General features: G+C 23.8%; 1 protein-coding gene across 1 annotated transcript in view; it reads left to right on the top strand.

Moving 5' to 3' along the window:
- Positions 1-371: 371 nt before the first annotated feature.
- The window catches only part of LOC122855857 (nephrin-like), a 54,359-nt gene continuing 38,426 nt past the window's right edge, over positions 372-16,304 (top strand). The window contains exon 1 of the mRNA XM_044157518.1: positions 372-2,132. Within this exon, the coding sequence (XP_044013453.1) occupies positions 2,039-2,132 (94 nt within the window). The 5' untranslated portion in view covers positions 372-2,038. The remainder of the gene's footprint in view (positions 2,133-16,304) is intronic.

Here is a 16,304-nt window from a genome sequence, read left to right as displayed (position 1 = left end):
ATAAGAGATAATGAATTTTTTTATTGGCTTGTATTGGAATATAATGGACCTTAATTTTAATGATAAATTAAAACGGAAATTTTAGATATATATGTGCATATTTTTGGACTGTATAAGGTTTTTGTGTGTTGTGATTATGTCGAGTCATTATTTTAGATATATAGTTCATATTGTAAATCACAAGTAAGATTACTATGGGGTGGTTCGTGTCATAGAGTGGTGAGTGCGGTAAATAAATATACTTGATATTCAAAGTTTAACGAATTTTTACGAATTGAACCGAGCTATACCGAGTTGTATGGGTTTTGTGGAGGCGCGCAGAGTCACCCGTACGAATAATATTTTCAATGGATTCACTCTTCAGTACCGAGCCGTCACTGGCCAGGTCGTGACGTGTATTTTTAAATATTCGTGTTGTGAAAAATATTATAAACAATTAATTAACACTACTATTGCAAATGTTAATTGAATTTGAAAACTGAAAAATAATAAAATTCATTACCAAGTGAAAAAAAAATTTTAAAAATCTATTTTATTTTTTTTTTAAATTAAACAAACAACAAGTTAAATTGTTATTAAAAAAAAAAAAAGCTATATTATAAACAAGTAATATAACTTGAAAATTACACATATATATTTTTTTTTTATAATTATTAATTAAAAAGGAAAATTTTAAATTCAAAGTGAAAATATTTTTTTATTTATTTTTTGTGCAGTTTAATATATTTTTTTTTTCTTTAAATTTTTCATGTTTTTTATTTACATGAGATTGATAAGGTTGTTTTATACCCTCTACGTGTTTATAATATATTTTTGATAAGTGTATGTATACAAAATTTGATAATCGCGCCAATGCGCATGAGTCATTTTAATTTGTACGCAATATCTGCGCAATGTTTTAGTGGCAAAATAGTGGTAAAATTAAATTAAAAAAAAAAAAAAATTATTGTTTATATAAATTGAATAGAATTACAACAATAAAGTGTATATAAATTTTTTTTTTTTCATCAATATTGTTAATTAATATGACGTTGAAATTGACAAGTACGTCAATATTTTTCTTGATTATTTTTTTGAATAAAGTTTATCAGAATGATACAGTGACATCAATGGATAATAATGTGAAGTAATTTTTTTTTCATACTTCCAAAGTTAAATGGAGTAAAAAAAAAAATATTATTAAACTGATGGGTTGTATCGAAAAAAGTCAATAATTTATTCATTCATGTGCAATGATAAGTGTTGTTTTTGATTCATTGGTTACTGCTCTCAAAAAAACTAATAAATTTTACTATTTAAAAATAAAAAAAAATACCAGTGCATGAATAAAATTGACAAAATAAAAATAAATAAATTAATAAAAACATGAATTTAAAAAAAAAATGAAATTTTTAGTTGAATATACTATTGAACAAATCCCGTGAGATACAAAAATCAACGTCCATCAATTAAACCGATTGAATGAATTCAAACAAATCGTAATTTTTTTATTTTCATTTCAACTAAAAAGAATTTAAAAAATGAAAATTTTTTCTATATATTTGTGAATTTTCATGCCGAATCTGTAGATTAATTTTATTTTTTAATGGAGTTTTTTAAAATTTCTATTAATGCTCTTACTAGTTCAGTAGAAATGAATCAATATAATATTTAACAAAAAAATTTTCAAGTATTAATTTTTAATGGATTTCCTATTGAGTTAAAAATACCTTGTTTATTCTCAATGTACTAAAAACTCAGCATTTTCATTGTAAAAAAAAATATCAACTATAGAATGCTAGATTTTTTCAATGTAAAAAAAAAAAAAAAAAAAAAAACTACAAGAGGTTTTTACCCTTGCAATTAGTGTTTGATTTTCATCGTGCATAACAATGAAAAACTGAGTTGACAATCAGAGGGTTGTGTTGAAAGTGCAAGTGAATAAAGAAGAGAATAAATTTAAAATATAATCCTTTTAACGTCATATACACATTCGAAAATGTATTGACAAGTGAATAAGTGTATTTAACAATAGTTGAAATCGAAAAATAATATCAAAATGTGGTTCCATGTGTTAATACTAATTTATACATTTGGACTTGTTGGAGTATATTCAGATGTTGAAATGGAACTATCAGATTTGGATAAACCTAGTAAGTTTTAAATTAATTTAATTATTTTCTTTTAAAATTAATTATTTAATAAAAAAAAAAATTATAATTTAAACCAGTTTTTAAAAAATAACTGACATCAATTTAAAAATTTTTTTAAAAATATTTATATTATTCAAAAAAATCAATTAGGTATGAATTTAAATTTTGATTAATTTATTTTAATTATTTCAAAAAAAAAAAAATTAATAAATAATTATCAATTGTATGTAAAAAAAATTTACATATTTTCACACTTTTTTAATGTTTTTTTTTTAATTTTTTTTATTTTGACAGTGGATGAAAAAATAAATTTTTAATTTTTAATGTATTCTTGAAATAGTTTAAAAGCTTTAACATTAAACTTGCTGGTATTTATCGATAATCCCGAAGGTGGTTAGAAAAGTTTATTTTCTCAACGACCTTTATAAACAAACTAACAAAACCATATACATCTTTCGCACTTAGATGTATAGCTATGTATATTATACAAACGTGGTTGCTTTGTAAAAAGTTTTATAATCATTTTCACATATTTCGTTAGTAGTAACAAAAGGGCAATATCATAATTGAAATTTCAACAATCTCGTTTGTTTGTATTTATGAATAAATAAACATATTTTAATTGAATCTATAGTCTCTTTGTAAAATTATTACCATCAAAAGTTATTGAACTATTTTATAAAATATTCATTGTTATTGTAAATTATTATAAACTATTTAAATGGCAAACCAAATAATATTATCAACCAAGTCAAAATATAAACAAGTGGTTTTCTTGTGGTCAAGATGTTTTACTCTATTTTTCTTTTTAAATATAAAACCACAAATATTGTAAAAATAATATTCCAGATATATTCTAAATTTATTTTAAAAAACTATCATTATTTTTTTTCAATGATTTTTTTTTTTTTTTTTTCATAACAGTGTTGTGCTACCTTAATATTAAGTTAACACAACTTCTTTAATAATTACTTTATCCTAATAAACTCTCGATCAAAATTATGTGCTTTTTATGTGTTTTCATTCTATGTTTGAATTATTTTTTATTTCAATTACTATTTATTCAAATAAATTTTTTTCTAACATTGTTGTGCTAGCTTAATATTAAGTTAACACAACTTCTTTGATAATTAACTTATCCTAGTGAACTCTTGACTGAAATTATGTGCTTTTTATGTGTTTTCATTCTACGTTTGAGTTAATTTTTTATTTCAATTACTTTTCGTTTAAATAATTTTTTTTTTTCTTAATAATAAAAAAAAACAAAAATGTTTAAATAAAAAATAATAAAAAAAAAAAATTAACTCAAACGTAGAATGAAAACACATAAAAAGCACATAATTTTGATCGAGAGTTCAATAGAATAAATTAATTATTAAAGAAGTTGTGTTGGCTTAATATTAAGATGACACAACATTATTAGGAAAAAAAAATTATTTAAATAAAAAGTAATTGAAATAGAAAATTAATTTAAACGTAGAATAAAAGCACATAAAAAGCACATAGTTTTGGTCAAGAGTTCAATAGCATAAGTTAATTATTCAAGAAGTTGTGTTACCTTAATATTAAGATGGCACAACATTGCATAAAAAAAAATATATAAAAGCACAAAAATCGCGAGTTCCACACAAAAATAGCACAAAAAAAACATAAAATTTCAATTCTAACTACTTTGTGCCCACTGTGATGTGTTAACTTTCTAGAGATATTTTTAAAATGATCAACATTTAATTTTTCAATTAAAAACTCTTGAAAATTCTGACAGAGTCTGATGTATAAAATTAAAAATAAATATTATTATTAATTAAGTCAGTATGAACAAGTGGTTTTTAATAAAGTAAAAATACTAGTGATTATTTGAATGATAATTATTTGACTCTATCAACATTTATAAATAACCCAAAAAAAAGAAGAGAAATTGCCAGATAAAGAAATTGATTTTCAGTGGATGTTCTTGAATTGAATTTTTTTCTAGATTATATACCAGTTACGGTTTTAATATATTTAACCATCATTAATTTAATAGGTACACCTACTGTTAAATAACTCGAGCCATATTTCAAATGATTATTTTAAATATATTAACTTGCCTTACATATATCTTAACTTTTACGACTTTATTCAGTAGTAGTTTGAAAAAAAAATATTTACGAGACAAGTTAAATATTATTTATACAATAATATTAATTTGATAAATTGATTGTAATTGATTCTGTGTCATCAATGTCATGATTATCGCCATGATAAAATACAACATCTATATAATAATATTATATCTTCACAAACAGATGTGTTGTATCATCAAAAAGATTTATTTAGAAGAAAACAAATGTGAATTCTCATAAACGAGATGAAAGGAAAAAAAAAAAAGATATTGAAAAAAATAAATAATTTATTTTACAAAACACTGTGGAATTCATCTTAAAATCCTTGAGTTTATTCACATGTTGTGTGTCAGTTGAGGAAGTTTAATTAGAACACACACCGGATAATCCTCTTTTTTTTAAAAAAATTTTTTTTTTCCTTTTTTTGTCTACGTGAGAAATAAATATTTAAAAAAATGTGCCCTATTTATTTCAGACAATATTCTTCTTGGATGAAAAATTTATAGCCCGAGGAGTAGAAAAAAAAATATTACAACAAATATAAAAATAATAATTTAACATCATCATTTTACACTGAGATGTTAAAATAATTAAAAAAAAAAACATTTTTTCATATAAATGTAATTTAATTTAAAAAAAAATTTATTATGAAAAAAAAGTTATGAATTATGATTGAATATTAAATGAATAATATGAATAAAAAAAAAAAAATTATTATTATATATGAATTATTAAATATGCGATAAATTATTTTTATAAATTTTCAAATTGAGGATTAAAATTTGTTGGAGTTTTTTTCGATTGCTTAAGGGTATATCACACATCATGTTAGAAAGACAGAGTTAAAAGAGTGAGATAATACCTAGAAGGGGTTGGTTTAGTCACTAATTATCTTTTTGCATGCAATTCGTTAAGTCAGACATGAGAGAGAAAGCGAGAGCGAGCGAGAGCGAGCGAGAGCGAGATCAAGAGCAAGTGAGTAAAAAAGTATAGAACGAGTGAAAAAGAAACACTCTCATGGACTCGTTGGATAACTACAAAATTGACTTAATGGCCAAACGATTTATCATACTCGACCTGTTCCTCTTTCTCTTTTTTAATTTTTTATTTTTATTATCCTCTCTCGAAAAAATTTTAACCAAAAAATTGAAATAAAATTCGTCTCAGATCAATGTTAACACGCTATGAATATTTCCATTGTAATATTTATTTATATTTCACAATATTTATATTATAAATTTCTATTTTTTTTTTTAACAATTTCATTTTAATATCCTAATCTATTTTCAGTATTTTTTTTTTTTACTCTTAAATATGCCCTTTGATCTCTTTCGGACCCGCAAAAAAAATCTCAAAGAACAACGCCATTTCCGATGTTTATTTTTCATTCATTTTTTTTATTTCTCGCTGGCGGCAAAAAGACAAGTTTTTAAAAATAAAAAAATATACATCGTGTGTGTGTTAGATAACATAGTGTTGAAAAAAAAAAAAAAAAAAATTATGCTATGATGGGAAATAAGCGTAATAGCATATATAAGTGTAACCACCCCTCGTCACCTTCAGCACGTTATTTCCACATTAATTCACCCGGTGATGTCACGTATATTTTTTATATTTTTCTTTTACATTTTTTGTCTTTGAAAAAAAAAAAAAGGAAACGCTTAGTCATACAATGTACATGTCTGGATGATTGTCTAGTTACCCTACTACATTTTTTTTTATTTTTTTTATATTTTTCTCTCACTCTCAGTGTTGCATTATAATAAAAATATTGCAAGAAAATGATTAACTCAATTGTGATAATAATCTTGAGACTGTTTCCGTCATTCGGAAATGTGTGGTAAATTGACCTTATGATTAATGATATTTATTATTATTATAATAGTAGAAGAAACAAGTTGCTCAGTGGCACTCAAGCAAATATGGCAAATGTATATTGTGATATATGTCGAAGACAAGAAGTTAAAAAGACATCAGCAGTAACAGACTGTGAGAAGAAACTTTGGTTTGTTTGATAGAGCTTATCTTGGATTACGAGAGTGGTCTTAGGGGATTGGGTTAGCAGTTACACGCTTCACTAGATATATATATACCCTTCAACTCAAGTTTTACTCAGCTCAATTTAATATGCCATGAAAAATATGAAATAATAAATAAAACAAAATTTTTAATTCAATTTAAAATTCAATAGAGAAGTGATTAATTCATTGTTGAACAAATTTATTTTTATTTGTTCATTTTTAATCGTCATTTTTGAAATACTTGATTCAATGATAAACGCAATATATAAAGTCAGTGGTGTTTGTTGTAGATGTCCATGATTGAGATTCTTTCGTAAAGTTGAACGTGTTAATATGTATGGATATTTACCAACTTTGTTCTCAAAAATGCAATAAAGATAAATTCTTTAAATGTCATTTTGTTGAGTGTGTGTGAATTTAAAAGGGTATTTTAAATTATTCAAAACTTTAAATTATACCGTAAAATTACACAAAATTTTTGCATATTAAATTGTAAATATGCATATAAATATTTTTAGTTTTATTTACTTGAAACTTTAACAGCTCTGTTCCATTTAAACTTTTTAGCAATTTTTTTTTTTTTTTCTCTTTTCAAGAGAGGGAGAGAGGTTTTATTTAATGTTATGATGCCTTGATGTCGATTCTAAAGTCACAGTATCATAAATTTATTTTTAAATCAAAAAGTTCATCTAATTTTTTTGAAATCATTTAATAAAAATTACAAAATCTATCAGATTTTTCATGTTTTAGCTGTATTTTTTTACCCAAAAAAAACACAATATAATTTGTTAAATTTAATTAAACTAAAAACTCATACATTTTAAAGTTTTAAAAAACTTTTATTTATAAAATCCTGATAAATAGCTTTTTAATTTTATTTTTATTTCCAAACAAAATTCATTTTAAAACAAAGGGTCGAAAAAATCGACTAAGAATTTTATTATTCAGTGTTTTTTTAATACTATTATCAAGTAATTTTTTTATACCTAACAATGATCCATAAAAAAGACAAAAACATGATAACCTTTGATGATTTAGTTGAACAAGTTTGTGCAAAAATCAAACTGTCAAACATCAAGCGTACATAGATATAAGGTAAACAAAGTTAAGGGCTGTAATGTATATTAGATATACGTGTTATACTAAAACCACTATCAATGAATATTGTATAACATGCAAGTAAAGATCCTTGTGCATATGGTAATTGACTATTGACACTAATTGGAGAAACACCACAGAGATTCTTAACAATTTAATTGACGAATATATACGCTACGAAAATTGATGGAATATGCATCAAAATAATGAACTATATATACATTAGCATATCTCAATAATTATCGTCTGTTAAACTCATTGATATACAGCCACAAATATATATATACATATGCATTTATAATATATATTCCAGATGTCTTGAATTTATCCTTAAACTTTATGACTCAACACTTGAAATGATAAATAATATAACTCGAGTGTGATAAAATAAATAAAAATAAAATTGAAAAAAACAATATGCCTTGTGAATGTAATATAAATGTAAATTAATTATAAATATATATATATTTTTTATGTGAATATACATAGATATAATTTTGGGGTTAAAGATTGCCAAGAAGGAGGCGAATTTTGATGAAAGTCATGATAATGTAAATGAGAGTATTTAACGAGAATATAAAGTAAAATTTTAGTGGTGAAAATTATTTACTTATGTTAAAATATAAAAAATAATAGAGAATAATGAAATAATATAGTAGATATTATTTTAGTTGGTTAATGAAAAGAGCATATATTGTGAGAAAAGATTATAATCAAACACGAGGTTGTGTTTTACCCTCTTATGAACACTGTGTTTAATTAATAATCGTTGAGCAGTCCGATTAATTATCATTCTTTTTCAATTGTATGAATGATAACATCAATATAAATACAGTTACTATTATTTATTTATTTATGTCTATGAGTTTTATCATTAGGTATTATTAAAATAAAAATAAAATATATAATAGTATTGATTGATAAAAAAAATTCGGGTCAATTGATTCTGGGATGATAATAAAGGAGAAATAATTTTTCAAATTCAACAAATATTGTATAGAATAATTATATTTGGAAGTAGTTTAAATAGTGGAAGCATTATTTCATGAAATTTTTAGTTAGAAATATTTTTTTTCGTGAACGATGAATTTTGGAAAAAAGTATCGACTTGGAAAAATATAAAAATTGAAAAAATAAATATAAATAATTGAAATTAATTTGTACAATTTTTAGGATAATTATATTTAAATGTTGTTTAAATACTAGAAGTATAATTTCATGAAATTTTAATTTGAAAATATTTTTTTTTTGACGAATAAGTAGTGAAAACTCCTGAATTTTATCTGCAAGTCATGGCAAAATATAAAATTTAAAAAAATATAAAAATAATTAAAATAAATTTCTATAACTTTTAAGATAATTATATTCAGATATTTTTCAAATACTAAAAATCATAATTTCATAGAATTTTTGTTTATAAATATTTTTTTTACCAATTTAAAAAATTACCAAATTTTCTCAAAATCTAAAAATGCAAAAAAAAGAACAAAAATAATACTGTCTACGTATAAATAACCCTGGAGTGAAAAAAAACACGACCACACAAGGGGAGCGATCAGTGTCGTAAAAAAAAAACTTTAAGAAAGAAATTTAGAATATCATTGGATAGAAGCCAAAAAAAAAAAAAAAAAATTATAAACTTGATGAACTGAACTGAGGTAAATAACCGACTGATTCGACACAAAATATATAACTTACATGCACATTGTTAAACCGAAAGTTTGGATTAATATTAGCATAATTGAGAGAGTAAAAGAGAGAAAGAGAGAGAGAGTAAAATTGATTCTGTAATCTGTATATATTGCGTAATATTGGAATACCATGTTGATGAAAGTTATATGTACATCAAATGTGATACCGAGTTGAATCAGTATACATATATTGCATCAAAAATAGCAGTAAACTAATACGTAATTATAGAATATATACACAGAGTGTGTGTAACACATTTTAGATGTGCCTTGTAGTTGTCAAATAAGCTTAACATACAGACACTTCAATATACCGAGTTACCCAGGTGTTCCTCTCATACTGTCTCCATCACCATCACCACCACTACCACGACTACAACAACTCTTTACAAAAATCCCACTATAGAATAAGCTTTGCCAAGAGGATTCCAGTGAAAATCACCGCTCCGTGAAATGGCATCTGAAGCTTTATGCAAACTCTCAGCCCTTATATACTATTTCTCAATTCTCATCTTATTTTCTCATTCAGGGGTCAGTATACCATTATAAAATTGCATCGAAAAAGAGACTCCATTACCTCCTGGCCATTCTTTTCTGATGGTAATATATTTTTTAAATTTTATTTTTCTTTAGATTCACTTTTTTTTTTTTTCGTTAGAAATTTCGATAACAGTAAATATATCAGTTAAAATTTCGAACGAATGTAAGAAGTTTATTGTATTTATTTTAGATTGAAAGGTGGTCCAATGTCGTCTATTAAATATAATTGATTCGTTTATCGATTCACTCTATCGTCTTATGCTATTTTTTTTTTTTAATAAACTTTTTCTATGCAGTTTGAAAAGTAAACAAATACCTGAGTATCATGATGAGTGGTTTTATTTTTTCACCGAAACACGCTATGTTAATTTAAATATTTTTATAAAGTAAAAAATAATTTGTTGACTTTATAAAAAAAATTGAAGTTAAAATTTTTCAAGTATAAAAAATTTGAAATAGTTTGTTGGATGAATAAAATATATATACTTTAAAATAATGATGAAATAATAAAAAATTATTTTCAAAATTTAATCAATATTTTTTATAAAAAATAAAAGAACAATTCAGAGAGAAAAAAAATAAATTTCCATAGTGAAAAGTGCGTGGCCATGCACAAATTTAACATGACTAAAAATATTTTAAACAGGAAAAATATAAATATAAATAGTTTTTTAAAAAAAAGTTTTCGTGACCAAAAGCGATATCGTGGTTTTCATTTTCACCGGGTGATCGTAAAGTAAGCTTTTCTAAAACACTTGTTAAAAAAAAAACGTATAAACAGCTATAGAGTTTACTTAATACTCAATTTTTAAGCAAAAAAAAAATACATATTTTCTTTTTACCAGTGCAGAAAATATATATCTTTTATCCTACGAATATTTTTTTTATCCCAAGAGAAAATATATAAAATTATTATCATTGATATCTAGTCGAGTGTGTGTATCGAAAAAGAGTCTAGAAAAAAAATAAGAAAATATACGTATTGTATAAATTTACGATATGACAGAAGCATACTTATCTTGCCCCAAGTGTATCGCAAAAATTTTTTACTGATTTTTATATTTTTTTGGGATCGAAGGTATTGTTAAGTGACTCAATAAGAGGGATTATTATGCGCGTTCATCCTGTCTAATGATATCGTAAAAAGGGAGATCAAAAAAATATATAAATTTATCAAAAAAAAATACATAAAATAAGTATAGATTTCCATATATGCGGAACCATTAAAAGTTATTATACAACCCAAGAGGGCAAAGCGAAGTTTAAAAAAAGCTCAAAATGTATATGAAGAAGTAAACATCACTTCCGAGTTCATAGTATTCAAAAATATTTTCATTTCGTGACGAGCAATGAACTTTTTATATTTACGACTGAGCATATGAATTTCAAGATGAAAGAAGCAACTAAAAGTTCTGTCCCTCTTACAAATATCTATATAAATTTAAGAAAAAAATAAATTTGTTTCTTTTGCTTGCAAAAGTTTTAAAAAATATACATTAGTTATAATAATTTTAAAAAATAAATGAAAAGTATGAAGGTTTAAAATTGCAGTTGATAAATAAAAATAAATATAGTGAAGAAGAAAATAACGAGTGTTTAAAATAAGAGTTTTGATAAAAGACAAATGGTCAATGGGGTGAGAGAGGAGAGACAGGAGAGAGAGGAAAAGAAAAATAATATTGTTGGTTAATGCAATAATGAAATGAGCAATGTATCATGATGGAGCCAGACAAAGTGGTGGGCCATAATTCATGAATAAACACCACAAATATATATACTTTATCTACACTGAATAAATATAATAAGTATATGTGTTTGTTACTCACCAGTCACCCTGGAGGTATCATGGTCACTCTGTTGATATATATGACGAATAATTTAAGATGTGTGTGGTTGAACCCCTCGTTGTTCAAACTATATACACAGCAGGATATGTGAATTTCGTTTTTATTTTTATTCCATGACAACCAGATAGATTTTAGCCACAATGAGACTTTTCATTCTGTCGGTTGGTTTTCCCAAAGGAACACTACATCTGTCTCTTCACTGCTAACATATTTTATTAAACTATTAAATTATATTTCTGAAAAATAAAAGAATTTTTTTTATTTTAAATTATATGAAATTATTTTTAATTAAATACAAATGAAAATTAAAGTTTTTTTGGATTAATTAACATTTTTTTTATTTTTTTATAAATAACTAATGTTGAGGGTGAAAAAAAAATTTCGAAATTTAAAACAATGGATGTTGTAAGGTGAAAAAAAAATTATATTGAATATGTATTTAAAATAAAAAATAACTAAAAAATTTTTAAAACAAAAAAATAATTTGAAAGAGTCCAAATAATTCAATAAATTTCAATTTTAAAAATGAAATTAAAAAAATTTTTATAACGAATAAACTAAAAAGCCACATGATAAAAATGAATTTAAGTTTTTTTAAAATATATAAATGAAAATAAATAAAATTCCTGACATGAATTTGGTCTTTTTTTTTTTGTCTCTGTCTAAAGCTTTTTTGCATCACTCTTATATATTATATGGAAAGTAACATCAACGAAAAAACCATATTATTCGTAGCACGCATAGACTATAAATAGCGATAGATATAGTACAGGACTTTGTCTATTCAAGTATAGAAAAAAAGAAAAAAAAAAAAATAAATATTTTAGCTTGAAGTGGTGGCTTACAAAGTTTTTTCGATATTGCGTTATCACTCTCCTGCTCGTCGTTCAGCTTGAATGAACGAATAAAACCTCAGGAAGTAACAAAGTATATTACAAAAAAAATAAAAAAATAATTCAAAAGAGAGGCACGCGCGCATACACACTAATAAAAACTACCTATATATATATATTTTCTGTACTAGCAAGTTGCAATGAGAGATCGAAAAAAGATTACAACACGTACAGCTGGCACGCCATTTTCTCCTCGGCACACTCGGCGGTCTGCCAGGATTATACTTCGTTTCCATCAGGCACCCTTCCTTCTTCAAACCATCAAGAAAAAGCTTGATTTTTTTTTATTTATATAATAAAAAAAAATATTGCTTCTTGTTAAGAAGTACTCGATGCATTAGACCTTAAACATAAAACAAAAATAATAATTTAAAATACAAAATAATAATGGTTAAATAAGAATCAATAAAACAAGGTGGTATAAATAAATAAATTGGCTTATATGAGTTTATAACCACTACTACCATCACCAACACCATCACTACCACCCCCGAAGCATATTTGATGAAAATCTACTGGCGCCTGTGGTGAATGAAATCAAGAAGCTTGCTTTATTTTTCAATTACTCAAATGCTTTCACCTATTCTTCCCTATGTAACACACCCTTATCAATTTATAACCAATTTTATCAATACAACCTACTGAGATAGATGTGAATTTATTATATTTTTATATTGTATATTTATAAGCGTAAATTTTCACATCGTATTGTATTACTTTAGTATTATTATGACAGTTGTTTTTCGATTTGAAGAATGAAAGAGAGATGAGTGTACTTGGAAGAGTCAGATTGCAGATATATATTATATATAAATTTAAATTTTCACGACATGATAATACAAGACATGAGTAGCGGAAAGAAGAGAAGTGTGATTGAAAATTTATAGTCAAAATTGATTTAATAAATGTGCATGTCTCAATGACAACGTAATATAATCTTTTGAAATAGAAAAAAAAATTAAATTGCTTCTTCAGGAAATTTCGAAATTCAGTCAATTTTTTTTTCTATTTATAAATTTTTATTTTTCTATATGAAATATGTTTTTTATGGCTAAATTATTATTTTTATTTTTATGGTATTTTTAATATTTATAAATTTGAAAAAAAAAATCATCAATTTATTCAAGTTATTTCGATGAAAAATGTTAATTTTAAAATATCTCAATTTTAATAAAAATTAAAAAATTAATAAAATGTTTGTAGAATTTGTCAAATTAAATTTTTATTGACATTAATTATGAAGAATTTTTTTTTTTTTTTTAACATCACAAGCTACTCTGTAATTTTTAGTAAAAAAAAAAATGAAAAATATGAAAAATTAATTATAAAAAATAAAAATTAATAAAAGATAGAAAAAAAAAATTTAGAATAAATTATTTCGAAATTTCGATGTGTTTCGATTTTTCTAAATTCGAAATAATAATTTTTCATTTTAAAAAGTGTAATTGAGATTCAAAAAAAAGCTCATTTCAAGTTTCGAATGAAAAAAAATAAATAAATAAAAGAAACTCATTAATCTTCATAATGAATTTATGAAAATGAATTTGATAATAATTTTAAATTATATTTAACTGTCTTTATTTATTTATATTTTATTATTTTCAATTTACTTTTATTATTTTATATTGTACCTGAATGAGACGTTTCATTTTCTACGATGCAGCAATCGTGACTTTTTTTTCCTCGGGGCCAAATGACGCCAGGGGGTTGCTTATTATATACCTGAGACACGGTTTTCTTGTTGTAGCTGAGAAGCCAGTTTCCGGTTTAACCGGGGTCAACACCGAGTGTTACCACTAATGAGACATGCTCAAGAGGAAAAAAGATGAAGTAACAAAATACGATGAGAGGGCTTCATTTTACTTCTTTATTTTATTTTATTTTTTTACTTTTTATCTTCTTTTTTCTTTCCTCTTTTTCTGTACTGATTTCCGTTCAAGTATTTTCGATGAGTTTGAAATTACCAAAGTCTGAAATAGAAATGTGGATAGAATGAAACAGTGTGTTTGATATTATTCGTAAAGATTTCTCAAGAGAATATTTGTAAATAATATATACTCACGGGAAAAGTGTGTACAGTTGTGAATTGCTTGGACTGTTCATGTTACTCAAGTTGACGATGTTTTGATTGCTGGTTTATATTGATGATGAAGATGTATATATTTATATAACTTTTTTATTTTTCTATTTATATATACTCAACTTATCCACCATGTTTACACTTTGATCTGTAAAAAAACAATTAAAAATTTAATAATAACATTGTTATAAATAGAAAATAAAATTTTGCTGTAAATAAAATTTATTTTTGGATTTAAAATTATATAAACTATTAGAAAAATAAAAAAACTATAATAATAAATAATAGAAATGTATAAAAATTTGAATCAAGTCTTAAGTATTATTTTTAATAATTTTTAAATGACATTTTTTATTCGTGGTATTATAAAATTCAGATAAAATCTTTCTATAATATTTTTTTAAAAGATTGGTCTTTACCTTATAACGTTCTCGTTTGGTGATCTGGCTGATGTCTGCACAAAAGATCAGGCCTGTCTTTTTCTCACGTCCACTTGACGACTTATCAAAACCCCTCGGTCTATATAAACTCATTTTGTTACTCATCTCAAGATATATTTTTCACAGCATTAACTAAACTAACTCCACATCTTCAATTTATTTTCAACGAGATCACTTTTCACCTTTCCTTATAAAAATCTGTCATTTTTATCTAAAAGAAAAAAAAATAACAAATTAAATAAAATTGAACGTTATACGATGGAGTTATAAGATCGATCCAATTAAACTTTTTCATTCTTTTTAAAAATAAAAAAAAAAAAATAAAGATAAAAAAATTCAATTAACAGTGTCAGTTGAGTTTTCTTCAATTTTTTATTTTTCAAAAGTATATGGTAGACAATTAAAAATCATTAATCAATCAAAAGTAATATTAATTTTTCAAAAATAATTTAAATTAAATATTTGAAAATAATTAATTTTGTCTGGAGTTTATTTGGTAAAAAAAAATTTTTAAAAACTATTCAATTATGAAATAAAATATTTATAGAAAACTTTTAAGATAATTTGTCTGGTTATATTATTATCTATAAAATTGAAAAATAAAAAAAACATTCCACTGACATAAATTGATGTGTGAGTAAATGTATAAAAACATTTACCTTTTTCGACAATTGAAAAATCGATTTTTTATTTATTTTATATTTTTCATTTTTATACATGAACTCAATATCATGGTTGAAGTATATAACACACCTGTCAATGTTAGAAACATAAATAACACGAAATAAAAATCAAAAAAAAAATAAAATAAAAATATATCTATATGTGTATAAATAATATTTTATACCTTTTTCACTTTTTCTTATATCCAATGTCGTCGCAATGTCCCGGAAGAAATGATGAAAAATCGAGACATGCCAAAAAGACCATTTGGTGATCGTAAATTCACTCACAACACCACCATATCGAAGATCTGGAAGCTGTTTATCAAGTCTATTTTTCACCTTTAAAACATATCGTAGCTGCTTTTTCAAATGGATATTTGATTCACAATATTTTTTCCATATTTTCATAAATCTAGAAACAAAAAAAAAAACACAAAAAAATAAATTAAAACACATGTAAAATAATATAAACCACAATTTTAATAACAATCAAAAATATTTGCGTGTTTATAAAATTAAAAAAAAATACTATCTCATCAATTTAGTCATAATAAAATAAAAAAAAAAAAAAAAATCAGAAAGGATATCATGCAACTCTTAAGCACGACATGTAATATAATAAAAAAAAAAAAATGTTAAAAATTTAAATTATACCTCTAATGATTAGCCATAAAAATCGTAATAATATTTAAAAAATTTTTTCATTTAATTTAAAAATAATTAAATATAAATTGAAACATATCTTAATTAATAGGCAACTAGGGTTGTATTATTATATCAACTAATTGTAGT

This window comes from Aphidius gifuensis, linkage group LG4 (genome assembly GCF_014905175.1).
Source record: "Aphidius gifuensis isolate YNYX2018 linkage group LG4, ASM1490517v1, whole genome shotgun sequence".
Lineage (NCBI taxonomy): Eukaryota > Metazoa > Arthropoda > Insecta > Hymenoptera > Braconidae > Aphidius > Aphidius gifuensis.
The sequence above is the reverse complement of the archived record's forward strand: the minus strand, read 5'-3'. Positions and strand labels throughout refer to the sequence as shown.